The following is a 21,327-nucleotide window of genomic DNA, read 5'->3' as shown; positions in this document are numbered from 1 at the left end:
CTCGAGTCGACAAAAGATCCACTCCGATGCGTTAATTTTTTTCCAATCGTATAGGAAAACTATTTTTTGGTTTTTGACGTTAATTTTCTTTCCCTAATAATTGTTTAGATGAATGATTCGATAAATAATTACAGCTTATTCAGGTGTTTATTAATTTCAAAAACTTTTGACACGAATGAAGATTTTAAAAAAATTCATTTAAATTATTTAGTCCTTTCAAGGCAATAAAAGTAGTCCGTAAAAAATTTAGAAACATCAATTGCATAAAAATGTATTGTTTATCATTCAATTGTCTTAAGAAAAATAACGTTTATAAGCAGGTTTATAAAGGCTTTGGAAACTTGAGATAAATTCTTAGTTATATGGTTTAAAACATTTTTAATTTTTGTTTTTCTAAACTTTCGGGGACTTATCGTGAAATTTCAAAGTTTTTGCTTCTTGGATAGAGCCGCTGCAAAAGGAGTAATGATATAAAAATATTGACGTTACACTCTCTCGTGAATGGATCAGCCATCATAGCGAACGAATCATCGTCATGTGAGCTCCGATTCTGGTGTTCTCTATAGTACCTAGAAAGCCACGCAAATCAAATTGCATCATTGCTGCTACTGTGGTATAAAATGAGCTGTTATTACTTTTGATGCAACTTTTTGTCAATGATTAATAAATGTTGAATCAACAACATTATTATACCAATTCAAAGTGCATGTTATAAGTACTCAAAGTTGTAGAAAATAAATGATGCTGTCTAGTACAAACACTATTTCGTCATGTGTCGCGACCGATTTGAGTATACGAGGTTACTTAGACCCCATACACATGGGTGGATCATAATTTTATCATTAAAATTTCTGACTTATAATTTCTGTACAATTGTTAGCTCGATTTTACACAAAATTTCTTGTTGTGAACATAAAATATATCAATCCTTGATACTCAACCTTCCATAGGAATATGGACTTGCAGTTTTCAATTGACTATGCGTACATTTTGAAAATGTACGGTCATTAAAACACAGCATGGTAAACCGCATAAACTATTGTCAAAGCTCATTTTTTTCCGTCAAATCGTACTTGTACATTTAATTCGCTGCGTTGGCTAATCTGAAGCCAATAAAAAAAAAAAAACTTTGTTTCTGACTAAAATGAATTCACATCGATGTCAAACATATTTTTGACATTGAAATCGCCAAAATTGCAAATGAAGATCATAATTTCGCAGAGCTCGATGAACTTTCGTAAAATTTATCCGAATCACTCGACATACCCACGAGATGAGTAAAAAAACAAACAAAGTGTGGAGCCACTGCTGCTGTTGCTCTCGCGTCTATCTCTTTGGCTTTGTTTTTTCTCTCGCTTACCTCTCCAGTTTGCCTCCCCCGCCGTTTCGGAGATTTTCTCGAAAAAGCTCAACCAACGCCGCGGCGTCTATTTTAAATATAAATTCGTGCAGCCGTGGAAGCTTAGTCTTGGCGCCGCGACGCTCGTGAAACGGTCCTGCTGTGTTGCTCTCCGATGTCCACGCAATTGTGATATTGTCTGAATTTCGAAACAAGCGCGACGCCAGTCAGAAATCCCAATTGGTCTTGTTGCCCGGGAATTTCCACGCTCCATGTGGACTGCTTGAAAAAACGTAGGTGCTTTTTTCTCTTACTTGTTATTACGCCTTTGTGTATCGAATCTTTCGACAGTACAACCTCGGGTCTAAAAAAAAAATTGGAACAAAGGGTTGCATCGATAAGATTCAAGAATACGCCAAGTAACGTGACAATCGTTGAATGACTGATTTCCATTGTCTCGCCGATTTTCACTACTTTATCGTATAATAGACCATAGCTAACTAAATATTCTTTCAAACCTTCAATGATACAGAACGAGAAAAGCAGCAGCGGCATCGACAACAATTCCAAAAGAGCTTTCCTTACTTTGTACAGTTCGAGTGCCATCCGAGCCGATCAATAGGAAAAACGTGCAGTGGTTGAATAACACATCGCAGGACGTGAACATTTCGGCTCCTCGAACAAAAGTACAGCAACAACAGCTACTGACTTGGCGGGTATTCGACGAACTCCCTGGGTGTCAACAATCGACTGCATCAGCGACGCGAGTACGAATCTCAGCAAATGGCGATTAGTTGATTGTACGCAGAGAAAACATTACGAAAACTTGCGCAAAAAAGACAAGTGTGAATTTAAAAATTCGAGTTGGGAATCGAAGGAATTATTCAACCTTAAAATTAAGTTTATTTTTTGTTTTTCGAGCTTTTCGTATGATGAAACATCGAGCTTGCAGGGCTTATTGGTCGAGTAAATTTTAATTTTTTTGTTGATTATACAGTGAAAAGAGCTACTCGAGTAGGTATTAGCTCTGGGCAGCTTTTGTAACGGTCACGGACAAAGTACGAAAGGAAGCAGCACATTTAACGATTTCCTCACACATTGTATGTCGGGAAAGAAAACTACTTCCTTTGTAAAAATCATATAGTACCGTTCGACGGCGCAAGGGGAAAGGGGACTTTTATGAAAAAAGTCAGGGAATACGCGAGCAAGGCAGCCCGTTTTTTCGACCGAAGGAAAATGACGTGCCCGGTGCGCCCCAACCGTCCGGCAGAGACCCTCGTCATGCCCGTCGCGGCACACTACACGAGCAACTTTCACGCGCCGGTTTTCAAAACCGTCATGGTCGTTAGTCCGGTGACCGTTATCATTTTACCCGCTCCTCTGAAAATCATACATTTGGACCAACAACCACCACAGCTAGAATATTAATATCTAATCGCTCGGCGAGTTTTCGTTTGGCCCATTGGAAGTGTAGAATTGATGTAATCCTCTACGTTACAGGAGAAATGTTTTCGAACCGAGTATCAAAGAACCGTTGCATTTATCGGCTTATGAGGTATTGTGATGGTAATATTAATTGTGTGCGAAAAAAACTTTTCAACCGTAATGCCCGTGTATTTACTCATTTGCCATGCACCGAATCAGGAGTATAGCGTCGTACACACTCAAAAATTCTTAACATCAAAACAATGTGTTTCAGTGAACTGCAGATAAAAAAGAAAAATTTGACAAAAAGTGGAAAAATTCAAAACAACCTAATTGTATGAATGAGGAAACAAAATGGTTATTTTTTTATTTATTTTTTTTTTCATAAAATGTCAGTTTTACTTTTGAACAGTGGCTATTTTTTTATCTGTGACACACTAACATAGGACATTTACAAGACATCAAATTTTTATTATTTAACACGCAGTCCATTGAAACACATTGTTCTGATCAGATGTAAAGAACTTTTTATTGTTCTCAAATGTGGTTGGTATACCATTGGGCGCACAGCTAGTATTTATAACATGTGTGATTTTTTAGTCTAGTACCTGCTCACAAAAGATTGAGAGCGTAGATTTGTGATACGTTCTCAAGCTGTATTTGTTTCTCCGTGTAATATTACTTAAAATCCATTTATACGACGTGTGAAAATTAGATAAAGTACTGCGAAAAAATATTTTACTGGCACCTCGGTGGCAAATCTTTTTTACCAATAAAATTATACCCTTATGTACATATTTGTTAGCAAGGTGTTATTATTTTTATTTAAAATCCCAAATACGTACTTGATCCCGTTAGATCCATACTTGTATGGACATTCATATCACATACTTGAGTTTATACGACTGTATTTAGGCTACATTAGTCCTAATTATTTATTGCATGAATTTACATTACTTTATACATTTTGTATGATAAAGAGAAACGTTTGAATTATAGTTTAACAATATTCTTGCACGTTTTTCCCGAATAATAAAATAAACGATCGCTAATTTTACTACGCAACAAACTAGATTAATGCGTGGCTGCAGATTAAGTGTGTACAGTCTGTTACATTTACAATTAACCTCCACGTGTGACAAGAGGACTCGTAGAATGTAAACACTACGCGCAAAACAATTAAAATGATAATTTGATTAGTTCGAATAACGGCAGATAGGCCGGTATATAAAAAAAAACCATATTATCACTCTGTTCTTCATCTTATCGACGATAGTTGGTTGTTAACCTTGTCTTTGTTTTGGACGCCGTGGGTTATATTTATTTGTACAAACACACGCCAGGTAGATATGAACGGATAAGAAAAAGAAAATTGTTGATTAGCAAACTCATTTATAAGTATAGGTCATTCGCTGGTCGTGTAAAAACAAGTAGCCCTGAGGTGGCATTTTTTTTTTTTTTTAACGCAAGTCTAGCTTTCTCGACGCTGTCATAGTACAAATAATAAAATTACATCAAAGTATCGTATAGCTCCGTAAAAGTATCGTTATAACATTCTAATTATCTATTCCACTTTATTGTAAAATATGTGCAAAGTTATTCCAGTGCGCGTGTGCTCAAAACCAAGTTAATCTTTTGATTGTCTCGATATGACGCGCAGTTCCGTGCATGACTAAGACAATCACTGTATGCTCGCTCGACTTTGTTTTTGGCGTGTGTAAGTTAAACGCGCTCACTGAAATCACTTGGAACATCTGATGGAAAACAAAATCACTATTTTTTTTGTTTTTTAGCACTCCTACTTTTTATCCTTGAGATTGAACAACTGCACCAAGAATAATGCATGAATCAGCGTGTGATATTAAAAAAGGAACTAACGACGTATTGTACCAGCCATCGGGCAGTACATTTTACTTGGAGAAGCGCGAGCCTCTGTACTCTTGGGCCAATGATCCTCAGCGAATGCTCGCGTCCCAAAATAATCTGCACTCTCTTTATCTCTATCTCTCGGTTTTATGATCCACATTGCCAAGAGCTCTGCACGCTGTAGTAGGCATCGTTACTTGTTCTAGAGAACACCCCGCTCGTGTTTATTTTAACTATTATTATTACAGTAAGTTAAAAAAAAAAAAAATAATAATACTCCAAAAACCGTACAACATAAAAAAAATATATAATGCTTTTTTGGAAATTTAATCGATACTTGGGTATTTTAAAACGTAATTTATCCATTTCCTCTCTTTCGTAGAAGAATTTGCACGAAAAATTGAAAAAAGGGAAGTATCGTAAAGAATTCTGGGACAAAAAAAAATTACATATAATTTGGTTGGTATGGCAGTTTTTTTTATAAAATTTAATGGAGCTTAATTTAATACTGCAAATATTTCCCATGATAGCACTACTGCTAGAATTCCTTGGCCGTGCCTGTGACATGATTATGTAATATAAAAGAAAAAAAAAAAAAAGTTCCACTTACAAGTGCGCACGGTCACATCAATCGTCTTAACCTTCCCCTTGACTCGGTCGCACTAGTGCATAATATACATGCATATTGTTATAGCTGCGTGCATACAATAGTTGAGACGAGAGAATGAATGTCCGACAAAGAAGCAAAATGATTTTTTTGATCGGAGTTATGTACACATACATGTAAGGGATGCAAATGTAAATTTTTTCAAATCATATATTGTAACAGATATGTCGTGTATAGCTAACAGATACGTCGTTTGTAATAAAGATGATGGTACTTATGGGGATGATAGTACATAACTGCTGTGCGATGATTAAAAAAATTATAGCAGGCTTAATTGCGCAAATACTTATCTCCAAGCCGGGGCACTTGATGTGGAAAGGGTAACCAATGATATAGCGTTTGTACCTATACGGATGGGTGAGTATATACAGTATTTGTGCGCCGGTTGCGCAACAGTCGATTACCAAGCACACGCTCGAATTCACCTTTGTCGTACCTCGACATTGGCGTGATGATCAAATTACTCGCATACCTACATACTTATACCATGGAATATTGTAACGATGGCAGTGCGCTCGACGTGCCTATTCGTAGATTTTCTAATTTGACGCTCGGTAGCCGCAAGCTCTTCTTCCGTCTGGAACTAACGTGAGACATCATCTTACCATCGTCACCGAGTGTTCGAGTCCTAGTGTGTATACGCTTGTTTTTTTTTCTTTTATTAATTAATTGGTAACTTGTAAAAAAAGACTCCACACGATTGCTCGATAATGTATAAGACGACGTCATTTTCATTGTTTTCTGGCTAGTCTGTGGGGAAAACAATTGTTTCGAAAACTCTATCACACGCGCCACGATTGAAAAAGCAAAACAAAAAACTCGAAAAAAAAGGTTTACCCAAATGTGCGGGATAAAAATATCGAAAGATCAGCCCTGCGAGCCGAACCGCGAGCCCTGCGTCTCTTGCAGGAGGAAGAGAGTGCGTGATGTGTAGAGCAGAGGGAAAATTTCAAAGAGATAAGAGTGAAGAAGCGATGGGAAATGAGGTCGAGCAACCAAATATATACAATAAGAGGGTATATACACGCGCGAAGCTTGGCCAAGGGGGGGGGGGCTGCATCGTCGGCCACACTTGTTGCAGCAGAGAGATGGGGGGTTTGGCTCCTATATACATCAAAGTAGGTAAAGCAGCGCTGTAGGGCGCGCGAGAAAATAGCCGCGGGAGACGCGAGTCGACGCTGGCTCGGTGTTCAGTTCGAATTCGGCTGGAAGCTTGCTCGGATGCTCTCGACTCGCTCTTGCAACGAATTACGTGTAACATTGATACTAAACACGATACATCCATACTTGAACGTCATACTTACAGAGTTGAGGGTCTGGGAGGATCGCTATACTCGGCTATATTGTCAAAGTGCCCGTCCTAATCTTGGGATGGTTACAATGTAGTCGTGCAAGATAACTTCTTCCATCAGGTGGTTTCGGATCACGATGTGGTTTGCAAATACTTATTTTCACCATTCATTGTACATTTGTCGTCCATACCGAATTTCGCAGCTTGATCGTTCACGTGTTTACTTGTACAGTGTGTTTTTATCCTTTTACAGAATTTGATTTTTCGCGCCTGCTTCGCGTGCGTTCGTTCGTTGATTTTTTTTTTTTTTTTTTTTTTTTTTTTTTTTTTTTTTTTTTTTTTTGTGCACTTACACATTTTTTTCATCCATAATTCATCATCAGCTTATAAACAGCAATTACAGCAATTAAAAAAAAATAAAAACTTGAGTGATGTTATTATTTTTTATTGTTATTTCTGCAAAGCACAGAATATGTATATGATCTGCACAATTTCATTAAAATTCATTTATATTTCAAATTATACACCTTGACCATGTCAAACGATTATGACACTGTCAATTCAGATACATGAATAGCGTCTTTTTTTTTTTTTAATTGTCTGACGCCACGTATTTAAATTTTTCGATCTACTTGTAGAGTTTTGTTTTGCATCGTATGTAGGCGATGCTGCGATAGTTTTTGATATACAAGGCACGGATAAAAATAAAACAACATTTGATAGCCGTTTGGGTTTTATGGTTAGTTTCGTATTACGCGTTTCAAGTGCCAGAAATATATACCATGGGCAGGAAAAGCTCATGGCTACAGTTTTTCCGTCGGAAATTCGAAATAAACTTAATGTTTACACGAAAATTGTTGGAAAAAAAAATTTCAGCCCAAAAATGTAGTACTGATTAATTTTTACTAATTTTCTATTGAAATAACATGGAGGAAAAAAAAAAATTATTAATAGCACTGCTAATCAATCAATCTCAAACAGTTATCGTTTATTAAAAATAATACCGTAGCATTTCGAGTCTGATCGATGAATCTACTGCGCAAGCATTCAGTTACCGAAATAAGCCATGAGGCAGTGAACAGTGCTGATGCAGGCCACGCGTAAAGACGTGGTGTTAAAAGATGTGTGGATGTATCGTGACAGACAGGCATAGTTTTTTTTTTTTTTTTTTTTTCACATTGATCAACGCCGTGCATGCGACGCTGATTGACTTTGACTCTGAAAGACAAAAGCCTCGCGTGTCGAGAAACAGATATGCCTATAGATCTACCCACGTACCTATAATATTATAAATATAACGTGTCTCATGTACGCTATTAACCTCGTTAACCGAAAGCTCATCCATGACACGAAAAACATGAGTTAAAAATTTTTTTCTACATTAGGGTTCATCATTAAAATTTGGTCCCTAATTATTTTGCCTTGTATGAATAAAAAAAAAATGAAGAAACACCTTGATAAATATCACCGTTTTTCAGCGGCTTTTGTGTAAAAAAAACTGCTGTACAGTCGTTGGTCTTGTCCGTCGAAAAGTGCCAACAACTTTCTCCCAAAAAAACGCTCTAGGGGCTCGTCATCGACCACAAGACAGCCAAATTTGGCACGTCATGGATAAACACGTGCAAGATCTGTGTATTTGTAATAATACAATGACAATAGTAACAACACCGTAAATTCACATGGATGCGCGTGTGTGTACACATTACACACCCGAGCCAAGTCCATGATAGTCAGGAGGCCGCAAGGATGAGTTTGAAAGTGTTGCCGTTGATGCCGCCGAGTGGCGTAGTGGTGAACGACGACGAGCACTGCTATTACTACCACTATCGCCACTACATGGGGGGCATGAAGATGCTGGAGCGCGCGAGCGCTGCCCTCGTAGCTCGCAAGTCCATCGTCTGGGCTCGCGAGTCCCTCGAGCGGCTACCCATTAGGCTCACCCTGGAGAACGTCGGCTTGCTCGCCCTACTGTTGGCGCTGGTCATGCCTCGCTTCCTCACTTACGCTCTGGTTTATCCGATTTTCAGACTCGTTTTTGGCACCCTGTATCCAGCCTATGCCTCCTACAAGGCCGTCAGGACGAAGAATGTCAAGGAATACGTGAGTTCTGATCCATGTTGATTATCATTATCATTATTATTAATCATTATATTGTATTATCTCCGTGACTAACTTGTATCGTGACTTTCAACTGGACTTGGGTTCAAACGCAATACATCTTTATTACGCATATAATCCCGCACACGCTTCTCACTCGATGCAACAATCCCATACACTCTTTGATGTGTTTCAATATCCGAACAACTTATTTTCATCTCTATAAATTGGACTTCGTTTCTCCGACAGCCACCATCAACCCAATTTTCAATACCTTACAATCCTTTTCTGTTTCCAACATTTTTATTGACTAGACTGTCAAAAATATGTGATATACTCCAATTTACTCCAATGCTTGCATTTTCCTTTACCTCGAGTACCTAAGTTTAGCGGGCTACAGCAATCGTACTCTGTTTTTGTTCGGTCACTATTTATTCTCTGCACTCCCTCCTACTTAAGCCTTTTAACTTTCCTTTTTTGGCTTTCAAACGCCAGCATAGCTTGCCCAAGCCCAAACTACTTTTCTCCTTGCTCTTACCGTACAAACCCTAAATCTTCTTTTTAAATCCATACTCTACGCTTTTTTTTTTTTTTTTTAATACTTTTTTACCACAGTATTCTTACTTTTTTTATTCAAATAACTTTATGAAGGTTTACCCCTTCGTCAGTTAAGCTTTATTCGGCCAACTTTGTTTTCCCATAGGTAAAGTGGATGATGTACTGGATCGTCTTTGCTCTCTTCACGTGTGCTGAAACCTTCACAGACGTCTTTTTTAGTTTTTGGTAAGTGTCCCTTTTCATCAACTTGAAACCAGTACTCGTGTACATATACATTAGAGCAGGTGTACGTATCGACTTTTAAAAGTCAAAGTAAGAGTGTTCCATAATGAGTGGTTGACTTTTTCCATGGGTATAATATTAGTCAACACTTTGCATTAAATAAATTTATCCAGTTCAGCAACTTGAAGTGCTCAACGAAGTAAAAAAAAAAAAAAAAAAAAAAGAAATCTTGGACCACTCCTGTAGGCTACTTGTACAATTAGTTGCAGTCGACTTATTTTTGTGTTCCCAATTGGAAAATAATATTTTCGCTGGCATCAGCGGTTGAGTTACATGCCGCTCCATTCGTTCATATGCTTACAATATAGCTATAATTTAGTGTATTGACATGGGAACTGCCTCCGAAAGTCTAATTTTAGACAAGATGTAGGCGAAGTGGCGGCCTGTGCAGTTTCCGTACTTTCCATTCCAATTATTTCTTGTTCTCGTTCTTATAAAAATAATTAATTTTTTTTTTACTTCCTTTCTTTATTGAGCATCGGCGGTAAAATTGCCAAAGCCGCGAATGGGACTCCCTTCACCATTTTTTTTATTTCAAAATATTATTACGTCACCGGTTGTAATACTTAGCCGCTGACTTTCTCCAAACCAGATTTTAACTTTCCAAGCACTTTATGAGCTATTGAATGTTTTTTTTTTTTTTTTTTTTTTTTTTATGTGCATCTTAAAACCATCGAGTTCGCACACAACAGTCTCCATAGATGTGCACGCTGGTACGGGTCGAAATATTAGTAACGTTTTGGGGAATAAATTGGCCAACAGGTTCCCGTTTTACTACGAGATAAAGATAATTCTCGTACTGTGGCTGCTAAGCCCCGCAACCAAGGGCTCGAGCATCCTATACCGGCGCTTCGTGCACCCGGCCTTGTGCAAGAGGGAGACCGAGATCGACGAGGCGATAGCCCGTGCGACCGAGCAAGGCTACTCGGCGGTGCTTCAGCTCGGCACCAAGGGCGTCAACTACGCCACCACCGTCCTCATGCAAACTGCCATTAAGGTACTACACTCCTTCTAGTGTCACTTTTTATTTTTTGTTCATTTTTTTTCATTCATTGTTACCGTTTTTGTCTCAATCTCATTCAGTGTGAATTTTTTCAACATTCCCATCATCACTATTATTTTTAATTATCATCATTTTTTATTTATCACTAAAATTGGTTGAATCAAAAGAAAGCTCAAAGCATAAGCTATCGAACTTGTTTGCCTTGTGCAACACTAAAAAAAAAAAATTTTTTCTTCAAATTGAATCATTATAATAGCTTGATATTTAAAACAACAGATTATCAACAAGTTTTTAGACTGAGGCAAGTATCAATAAACAAACTTTTGCGTACCTAAGGCATGACTGTTGCATACAAGTGCACCTTCTATTATTTAAGATGTTTATTGAAAACAGTGTAACGTAAAAAGAATTGCTATCAGTACAACCATTAAATTTTCCCCCTTGACACGTATATCTATGAATGATGATGCAGCTTATTTCAAACACCCTCATCGAGACTTATATGGTATATTAAATCTAAAAATATATTTTTTTCAAAGTACAAAAAATAATATTGATATAATTTTTATCAAATACGATAAAGTGTAATACGGACATACTATATACCATACGAGGGTGGTACAGCTGCACCAGTAAAGTCATATTCAATCAATTGTAGTTCCTTACGGCCATTTGTGTTATGGGATTTGCAAATTTTATCAGTCGAAGAAACTATTTTCGCAAGTTCAAGAGTACATATTTTTAAATAGAAAAAAAAAAAGAAACGTTACTAAATGATTTATTAAAACACGTCGTATTTGATGTTATTTGTCCTTTGAAAATTCCACCACCTGACCAACACAAAACTAGAATGGTTACCATGTACGAGTAATTGTTTAATATTCATAAAAACAACAAAACATTGTATTTTTGTACCTTCGTCAGGTATTGAAATTTTTTGGCTTTGTAAGGCACTTGCGCATTGTAACAATCGTACTGCCATGGAATTAACAAATAATCACGCAATAATTAATAATAATTCCACCACATCTGGCTCGATAATTTACTAATAAAATTGCATTATTTTACCTTTTTTTTTGGTTTGTTTGTTTTTGTTTGTTTGCCATACAAATCTCCCACGCCAACTTCGCCATCGCCATCTGCACGTATTGTAATTTCGCTATCTGTGTGCGCCGCATCACCTCTGCTAACCACTAAAACAAAACAATGGGGAAAAAAAAACAACATACTGCGCCACCATTGAAACCAATCGCTCGTATCAAAATTAAATGAAAAAAAAAAAAAAAAAAAAAAAAAAATCAAACTGACGAAAAAAAATCAGACAATCCCAAGTGTCATATCGAGTGGCGCCTTGGTAACTACGAACCAATCGGACTCGGCGATTTGCAGCTCAGCCAACCCCAACAGAGCCTCGGAGATGGAGACGGACGGCTCGCCGGTGATAAGCGGCTACCCGAGAACCCGCAGGTGCGCTAAGAACGAGCCCCAAGCCGTCGAGGAGCCCAAGAGCTTTGTGCTCGTCGACGACATCGACACCGAGGACGAGCTGGACCTGGACTTTGAACCCTCGCTCGTCGACGTCACGGACTCGTTCGGGCCGCCCGAGCCCGTGCAGCAACCCCAGCCTAAATCCAGGAGGAAGATACGCGACGAGTCGATCACGCGCAGGAAGCCCAGGACCCGTAGGCAGGCCCGCGAGGAACTCTTTGATTCCGACATGAGTGACTAGGAGGCCGGAAATAATTTGCCTCCAACGCTATACGCTACACCGTACTCGTAGAAGTGTTTATTACTTTCCTCCTCTTTTTTTTCTTTTTTTTTCATTTTCTTTTTTTTTGAGAGAAATTGTGACGTTTGTTTTGTTTCTTCCAACTATCGTGTACGCGCACAACTACACAAACACACACATTGTTTCCATTGCACAGGTAACTGTAAAAAAAAGAGTCTTTCCCTGCGTGACCAAAGTGGTGCTAATTTTCGTCGTGACTAAACAATAATTATTTTCTGCGAGTCCCAAGAAAAATTAAGCGTAATAAAAAAAAAAATAAATAAATATTGACCAATTTTGAGTGTGGATATTGATTCTCATTCCCAATGATCTTTCGTATTGAAAATAGCTACGTGAATGGTTGCTTCATACTTTGGTGCATTTTAATGTGAATGAGAAAATGTTTTATCAAATAATTAAATGACTTGAAAAATTACCATGCACTGATATTACGTCAATGAAATTTCTAACGTGATACGAATTATTTCGACTGTTGGTGTAGTATTGTTACTTTTGTTTAATTCATATTCAATCACAAGATAAATGACAATACTGCTGTGATTTACGAGAATATAGATACCGCATAAAAGACTGAATTTGTAAAATTTGTGTATTGAAAAAAATAAAAATAAAATAAAATTAATGTATGTATGGATGAATAATAGCTACCGATAGCCTACCAAGCATATACTTACTGTTGTTTATTCATTTTTTTGATTTTCAAGTTTTTTTTTTACGATAAATATACAATAATAATAATAATAATTATAAGCAATAACACTATCGTCAAATAGCCCAACGGCGTATTTTGTAACAAGGGTGTAAAATATACGATAATCGTTTGTCGTGCCTTTATGAGTGTGCCTTGAATTACTCTGGATCGTGTATTTCTAAATTATCGGAGTAAGTACGCCAGTAAAAAGATTTCTTTCCATCAAAATACTCGCGCAATTTATTTGTGCATCATCAATGCCACGATTTGTCAATTATTACCTTATAAGTACTGCAAAGCGCGCAGCGAAAAATGTTTAGATTTAAGATTCCTACTCATGTTTTATATATGCTACGCTCGATTATGTATTTAGTTATTTGCACAGTTATTGGTTGCGTTTACGTCGATTGTGTGTTTAGTTTAAGGATTGCCGAGTGAAAAGTCCCAAAGATTATTGATTCCTTAAATTTAATTATATATTATCATCATTATTATGATTAATCACCATCATTATCATTTCTTATTTTTTTCCGATGAATAAAAATGCATTTTGTTAATCTTTTTCGACCTTATTTTAATTTGCCTCACGTCCAAATGCTTCTTACTCCTTAATATCCATTTACAGCAATTACCATTAATTTTCGTTTTTCATCAAAATTAATAAAAATAAAAAACCCCGTAACGTTGAATTGATTAAACAACAAGACTGGAAAGTAGTTTTTCAAAATCTAGTGATTTTTAACAAAACAACAATTTTTGATTGGCTTCAACTAATAATTATCGTCTAATTTATACTAAATTGGCTTAAAGATCTGTAATAAATTCGTGATACAAAAGATAGAAAAAGCAAATCCTAACGAGGCTCGAGGATTAAAAATATCGAAGCTGAGCACTGGTGAAGGCCGATAACACATTAATCTTTTGTCGCCGGTAAGCTTTTTTATTTTTTTTTTTCCTTTTCAGTTTATTCTTTTGTTTTCTACTCGACTCACCTGCATGCATATGTTATACCATTAATAACTTTTATTTCCACGATTTATTGCTTCATCATGTACACGTTGTTCAAAAAGACCAAATATAATGTCCATATTGTAATCGATGAAAAAAAACTGTGAAAATAGTATAACGTATATAAAAGAAAGGAAAGAAGAAACAAAAAGAAGCAAACATGAAACGAAGAAAAAAAAAACAAAAAAACAAAAAAAAACAGACATAGTAAATGCAAAAAAAATTTCAGGGAGGCGGTGGTCTCGTGCAACAGCTGCGCAAAAGTTACAGTTTGAGCGATTTGACCGGCGAGAAGGAAGACGCGGGACGCATCATCGAGCACTCGCCCGACGAGGTGGACCTAGACGGTAAAATCTAGACCCCCGCACCGCAACCACCTACACCAATCACGACAATATTAATGACGTTTTGTTTTCCAGAGCTTTGTCGCCGTGAGCGCACTGGTCGCCGAGGATACAGTCCACGCAGGACCCAATCGGGCACCAACCACGTCGAGATGTACTTCTCCGAAGTCGACGTCGAGCTCACGCGGCAATCGAGGGCCCGTGAATCAGCGGTGGGCAGTCTAACGTGAGTCGATGAGACAAGTGCAACGATTAAGTACAACAATGATGATAATAATTCGTTACAACAATATAGAAACGTCAAATCCTCGGAGGACATATCTAGCGGATACAGCAGCGGCGAAGCTCTTCAGTCGCAAAATAATAAAAACACGAGTTCAAGTCAGGCGCCGCTTGTCAGGACCGCCAGCGTGGGAGCCCGCAACCGCACCAAAGTCACTAGGTCGTCGACGAAAAAGTTGCCCGAGGTAATGATTAGCCGCTAGTTTTATTTAATTTTTTTTATTTTCTTTTTATCGTTGCTTGATGGATTTTTCAAATATCAATGTATTTGGAAGAAAATAAAAGTAATATCCGTCCTTTTGGGTGTAAATATCGGAATTTTCGTATAAAATTCAAAGATCGGAGGAACGGAGGTTGACGAAAGAGAGCCCGCAGCAGGCACCAGGGAACTTTTCCTCAGGAATCCCGCATCTTTCCTAATCTTCCAGCAAACCCTCGAATTTTTGACCTTTTTGTCCCAAAACACGGACCATTTTACGGCATTGCAAAGCCAACAGCGTCAAAGTTGTATGGTGAGCTCCGATTCCGAAGACGACGACAGTTCCACCTTGAAAGCAGACGATAGTTCCTGCTTGGCCATCGAAGAGAAAAAAGAATTGGTGAATGTTACCAAGCCGTCGATCCTCATGCTCCAAGACGCCGTTGGGGGAGAAAAACAATTATCGAAAGACGATGATAAAATGTGCTTGGAAGACAAACAACAGACCATGGACGATTCTTGTGTCAAAATGCGGGACTTTTTGGAAATTAAAAGTAGCACAGACATCTCTCGAAGCAGCTCGGACTGTAGCGAACGAGCCGGCAAGTATCATAAGAGGCCAGCTCCAAAAGCTCCGGAAACGTTGGCCTGCAAGGAGGATGAGGAGGAGCAAGAGGAAGATTCAGTCGAAGAGAAGCCCGTTAAGGCAACCCTGGTGATTAAAACCGGCGGCACGGTCAAAAGTTTCACTAGCATCGCCAGCTGTGACGATGCAGAGGTGAAGCGACGCAAAAAGTCAAGTGCCAGGACCGCGGCTCGCGAAAGCTTCTCCAAACTCCTTACCATTCCCAAGAACATCTTTCACAGTGCCTTCCATAAAGAGCGCGAGGCAGACTGGATTAATTCAACGTCCGAATCCGTTAATTGTGATAGCGTCAAGGACAACCGAAGCGACGAGGTGCTGTTAAAGAACGTTGAAGACGAAGTTGCCGAGGTTCATCGCTCAGATCTAACAGATGAGGGGATAAATGTATAAAACATCTTGTACATCCATGCTGTGTTTTTTTTGTATACTCTCTCACCTTCCGTGTTACCAGCCATCAATCATTGTCTTTCTGTCGCTGCCGTTGTTAACGATATTTAATAGAGGATGAGAGTTGCAAAATAGGCAATTGGTAAATTACATTAACAATTATTTGCAGTGTGATGTCCACTCATAACTAATTAAATCGTTCCATTCACAGTGCATCGTGTATATCTACTCTAATCACGACTTTGAGTTACGCATACTCTGTTTTTTCTCCCTCTCATAAGTGTGATTATTACCCGTTTTATAAACAGTTTGACTAAACCACAATACTTTCTAACTGAAAAACTTACATTTTGTTTCAAACTCTGCTTGTTTGAAATGACAAGTATTGAATGAAAATCAAAAATTTATTTTCAGATTTCAAGTTTTGCCACGCTGCCTCGGAATAAAAAGACGACAAAGAAGAAAGTTACATGAGATCTGCAGGTGGTTCAGAGTCCGCAGAGGATATAGGACCAAGGGCTTTCGTTTGTCTCATTTCTCCAGGGTATTTTTTTTATTTCAATTGAGCTTCCGCCATTCATCGGTCAATGGTTTCTCAATGCATCAACTCTATGAACTGACTTGTAAAACAAGGTTATCCAATGGCCAAAAATAAGAAAAATAATGTGCTAGCGTAATAATGATTTGCTGTAAGATGCTTGCAGCAATTTTGAAGATCCTTCAAAGGAAACTCGTTCATCGACAATAGGTTCCAACTGAGAGAGACTGTTAGGCTTGTGATGATGCAGGTTCTATTTATAACTAAACTATTTGAATCTTGTCACCCGTTGTTGTTTTTTGCGATGGTTGTATCTTTATACTTTTTATAATAATTTCCTTAATCATATTAACGCGCAACATTGCACATTGCCACATTTATCTTTGGCATGGTTTTCGATCCCAACGAAAAAAAAAAAAAAAAAAAATGTTGGCTCGCGATGGTGAGAGAAATAAACAATTATACTCGTAGTGTATCCCAATTGACATTGGCGTTGTTGAAAATTTTGTACAGAGTATGAATTTAGGAAAAATTTACCTCACTAGACATGTGCTTAAAAAATCGAGATTATCACTAGTACGTATTAAATGCGTTTGTAACTGGCACATAGTGTTTTACTTGGGCCAAATGTGATCTAGCTAAGTTGAAAAAAAAAATTTCGCATACATCAAGTATTTGTGCTTCTCATGTCAAGGACAAATTATCCGTCAACATTGCAGTAAGATTTATACTTAATCATAACAATTTTTAAATATAATAAAATAAAACTAATGCTTTTACGCGCCACTTTTTGACTGGTTTGTTATATTACGATTTATTGTGTGATTTAATTATATTATGCGTAAGTGCTGTAAAAAAGGATTTTGTTTCTCAATTTTTACGTTTAACATGTCCTTGGCAATAATCAACATTTTAAATAAAGAGTGACTGCAATCTGAGATTTTTGCTGTTAACGCGTGTACAGTGATTAAAATTAGTACACGTAAAAAGAGACTTGTCACACAAAATAGGTATCAATTAATTGTTATTTCTAATGTTAAAAATGTATTGAATTAAAATTTCACGTGCGTCTCAAAATAGTAATGTAATATTAAAAGAGGAGCAATTATGTTCTTGGGTCAATAAAGTATGTTAAATTATGAAAGTTGAGTTTAAAAACAGTATAAAGCATTTTTTTTATTCCAAGCCATGAAAAACTAATTTTTTCAGCAATAACATCATAAGAAATGTCATAAATGTTTTTCTGTTAAGAAAAGTCAACGAGAACAGTCTTTATTATTTAATAATTTCCGTAATGTTTGAGCCTGTACAAATAAGCAAATTTGCGATTATTCGAAAGAGCCATGTAACCACTTGCTGGTGAAAAATCGATGTCAATTGGATTAAACATTCTCGTATTATTCGTCGGAAAGTTGGAGAATACCTGAAATGACGGAAGATGGAGCATTCTGAAAGCGTTGACCTTCTGCTCGGAGGCCATGGCAAGAATCTCACTGGTAGGATTGAATTTCAATCTTGTAATAATTGTCGTGAGATTTAAAATTCTTTTAACAGGTACTGGGGTTCTTTGATCAAGTACGTGTTTTGATTCATAGACGTTAACTACACCTTGTTTGCTACCTGATGCCAAAAACTGGCCATCAGGCGATATTGCTAGTGAACTGCCGCTTACAGCACCTTCGTCATAAGCTCTATTTAAACACGTTCGTGATTTTAAATCCCACACATACATTTCTGCACTTTCTGAAATTATATTTCGATTGGCGTTTAGTTAGTGTCATTATTGTAAATTGTCATAACGTTAAATTTCCGCTTACCTCCATACGTTAAAAGTTTGGTGCTATCTGGTGTAAAGGCAAGTGACGTACAGGACTTATTCATTTGCAATGTACCAATCATCTCTTTAGTGCTGCCAGTTAGTAAATGTATTTCTCCAGACTTTCCGACAACAGCTATAATTTTGCCATCAGGCGACAACTCGAATTTCTGATGAATAAAAAAAAAAAAAGATCATGAAGGCAGGTGAAGGTGTAAAAATCAATTTTTCAAGTAATCAAAAGTGAAATTTTTACCTCCATTTTCATCATGCCGTGGGGTAAAGGAATCCTAAGTGTCGTGCCGCTCATCAAATCATAAGAATAACAGTGAGACTTGAAGAAATTCGATTTCTTGGAAGCATTAGATCCGACTAAAACTTCCGTACCGTTCTTAAGAAACCTAGCACAGTAAATTGGAAATCTTTCGAATTGAATGCTGTGCAATTTATTATTTTCTCGCCCATCAATCTTTAAGGAGTTTAAAAAACGATGTTGACATATCATGCACTGTGTTAAAAGTATTTTTTAAATGTGATACATCGACTCACCTGAAACAGAGAAAGTACACCAGAGGATCCTCCGACTAGTGCAACTGTAGACTGTTGATGAAATTGTACGCAATTGACGTATGCGCCTTCGATTCGAGTTTGATTATTTATGTTGGAGAGAACTTTTAGATCTATTTTATCTTTTGGTAAAGATTTAACGTTTTTTGGCACTATATGATTACTGTGCTACAGACCATAAAAACAAAAAATTCACGTAATTATGCGTTTAATATCCGGTACTTAGATAAAAAAAAAAAACTAAATAAATTACTTTTAAAACTTCGTCATCGGAATCGTCGGATCCTTTCTCTTTTTCTTTATTTAATTTTGCCCATTTTGGTGTTCCCATTAAACGAGCATATTTGCCATGTAATAACTCACTGTATGTTTTTTCTGGTCTTCCCAGAGGTAATTTTCGTTTTTGCAACTTCAAAGCATCTTGAACGCTTAAAAAATAAAAAAAATATCAAATAAAGGAAAAAAAATCTTAGTTTTACCACAAGTACGAATTTGAAAAACATACGATACTTCATCGTCATCATCTACCCAGGCAACAGCTTTTGAGAAAACTTTTTCATCTTTATCGATGATGGATTCCTCTTCAGATTTAATAGATGCTACCGATTTATCATCATCATCATCGTCATCATTTTCGTCACTCTCACCATCTTTATAATCATCACCACTATCATCATCTTTATCATCGTCGTTGTCACTGTCATTTTCACTGACAATGCCATCAACGCTGGAAATTTTTGCGAGGATTTCAACTTCTGACTCTTTATTGTCGGCATCACTGTCATTCTCGGTAGATTCGGTGTCTAAGTAATCGCCTTTTAAATTGTTCAGAACGTCGCTGGGATCACCAAAGACCAGTTTCTCTAATCTGATAAAAACAAAAACGTCTAAATTAGATATTTTTGCTATTATTTAATGTAAATTATAAAATATGTTTTTTACCTGGCTTCTTCCTTTGCATTATAGCTCTGCTTCTTTTTCTTTTTGCCGAATAATGGTTTATTCGTGAAAACTGTTGAGGTTTTTGAAGATGTCAGTGATCGTTTTCTTCTCTTACTCTTGGGCACTTGCTCCGGATGCTGCACTAATTCATCCTCGGCTTCTTCTATTTTAATTCCATCCATCAGCATGTATTTTCTAGACGGAGACGTAAAAAAAAAATCACCCGAAAAAAAGCACTTGCAACGCGAGTATTAAATTTTTTTCTTTTTGTTTACTTTTAACTGAGAGAAGGAACAGCGTGGACAAGGAGAGGTTAGTACATCAGCGCAAGTAATAAATTCGTGTTTTCCGCAATTTAAAATTCACACTCGAAATGGTTTTGATTATCGATATTATCGAATTGGAGTCGAAAGTATTTTGAAATGAATTAGTAAGTATCGATATTCGGATAAATTACACATAAGTTGTTGAAACATTTGAAACTGGCTAAACTGGCTTAGATCTTATCTACTTGATTGTCAAAAGCTCATGTGCCCATAATTATAAAATAAAATGTGTAAAAAATTTTAAGACACATTAAATGTTGTAAAATGTATTTGATCGATGCGTTGCTTCATTGGGTGTTTCGTTTTGATGTTGGAGCGGGAAAATATTTTGGTCAGTTCCCATGCGCGCATCACCCCCAAAGCAACGAATTTTCATTTAACTTTTTTTCAACACTTTTGGGATAAAACACGAGACATAGAAGTAGGTACGTACTTAATACGTATACGTGTTGTTTCATTGTTGGGTCCAATTTTTCACGAGACCATTGCTAAGTATTGATATTACTCTTTCATCATCACTTGTAGCGGATAAAAAAACCATGTCAAATTGTCGCAACTCGGCTTGAATGAATGAACGAATGAAACAAAAAAAAAAAAAAAAAAAATTAATTTCGTGCTGCCGGTCAAATGAATTATATAGCAATTATTACACTGCTTTAACTGTTATCGGAATACTAAAAAAACGTATTAGCGTCACAGCCATTTTTCCCGAAAATTCGTAATCACACAACATGACTTGTTTTGGTTGAAAAAAAAAACACCATTAAAAAATATTTTTTTTTAACTACATATTAATTTTAAGGATAATCTGAGAACATAAATATGTGTGGTGTGCATGGAATTAAAAATATACAAATCTTCGGGACGGTCTACGGTCTCCAAAAAGAATACATATCTTGTGATCTTCTTGGTACTTATAAGTGTACCGTTATATAGATCGCTACATGCGGTATATGCAAACGTTTCAATGTACAAGCGTAACAAGTTAAATACACACGTACACCCAATACAATATCCTGAAAACTTGTCCCGTAATAATTATAATACATGGTCGATTTTGTTACCAATAACGAAGAGAATATTATAGAGAACACCGCGAGAGGCGAACTCAGTCGCGCATGTATATATAACCCTATCCCGTAAAGAGAGAGTGAGAGGGGCAAGGAAGGAGAGGGAGCGAGAGAGATGGAGCAAAGAGAGCAACGTAGACGCTGCAGTTTAAATTTCAGACCTTTAAGTTAAGTTACAGTGCGTATACATAATA

The 21,327-nt window shown here is 37.0% G+C and overlaps 2 protein-coding genes across 4 annotated transcripts; one reads left to right on the top strand and one right to left on the bottom strand.

The window, feature by feature from the left end:
• Positions 1-6,469: 6,469 nt before the first annotated feature.
• LOC106647699 (receptor expression-enhancing protein 4) lies at positions 6,470-17,553 on the top strand. 2 transcript variants are annotated; one of them, XM_089594239.1, is made up of 8 exons: positions 6,470-6,730; positions 8,067-8,688; positions 9,389-9,468; positions 10,288-10,522; positions 14,246-14,363; positions 14,436-14,586; positions 14,656-14,827; positions 16,289-17,553. In XM_089594239.1, exons 2-8 carry the CDS (start codon positions 8,272-8,274, stop codon positions 16,346-16,348), a joined length of 1,233 nt encoding a protein of 410 aa, XP_089450365.1. In that variant the 5' UTR covers positions 6,470-6,730; positions 8,067-8,271; the 3' UTR covers positions 16,349-17,553. The 2 variants fall into 2 exon arrangements, with proteins under 2 accessions (XP_089450365.1, XP_089450366.1); XM_089594240.1 differs by lacking the exons at positions 14,246-14,363; positions 14,436-14,586; positions 14,656-14,827; positions 16,289-17,553 and adding an exon at positions 11,850-13,565.
• Positions 17,554-17,599: 46 nt separating this feature from the next.
• wcd (U3 small nucleolar RNA-associated protein 18 homolog wicked) lies at positions 17,600-20,054 on the bottom strand. 2 transcript variants are annotated; one of them, XM_089594434.1, is made up of 8 exons: positions 20,013-20,032; positions 19,738-19,932; positions 19,301-19,663; positions 19,049-19,223; positions 18,778-18,963; positions 18,485-18,697; positions 18,230-18,398; positions 17,600-18,155 (listed from the first exon to the last, which is right to left on the bottom strand). In XM_089594434.1, the coding sequence occupies exons 2-8, from the start codon at positions 19,923-19,925 to the stop codon at positions 17,692-17,694; spliced, it is 1,758 nt and encodes a 585-aa protein (XP_089450560.1). In that variant the 5' UTR covers positions 19,926-19,932; positions 20,013-20,032; the 3' UTR covers positions 17,600-17,691. The 2 variants fall into 2 exon arrangements, with proteins under 2 accessions (XP_089450560.1, XP_023246320.2); XM_023390552.2 differs by having other exon boundaries at positions 19,738-20,054.
• Between the last annotated feature and the right edge of the window lie 1,273 nt (positions 20,055-21,327).

The sequence above is a fragment of the Copidosoma floridanum genome, unplaced genomic scaffold, assembly GCF_036245765.1.
Source record: "Copidosoma floridanum isolate Cflo_tuat_1 unplaced genomic scaffold, Cflo_Japanese_pri ptg000021l, whole genome shotgun sequence".
Classification (NCBI taxonomy): domain Eukaryota; kingdom Metazoa; phylum Arthropoda; class Insecta; order Hymenoptera; family Encyrtidae; genus Copidosoma; species Copidosoma floridanum.
This window is presented reverse-complemented; position numbering and strand designations above follow the sequence as displayed.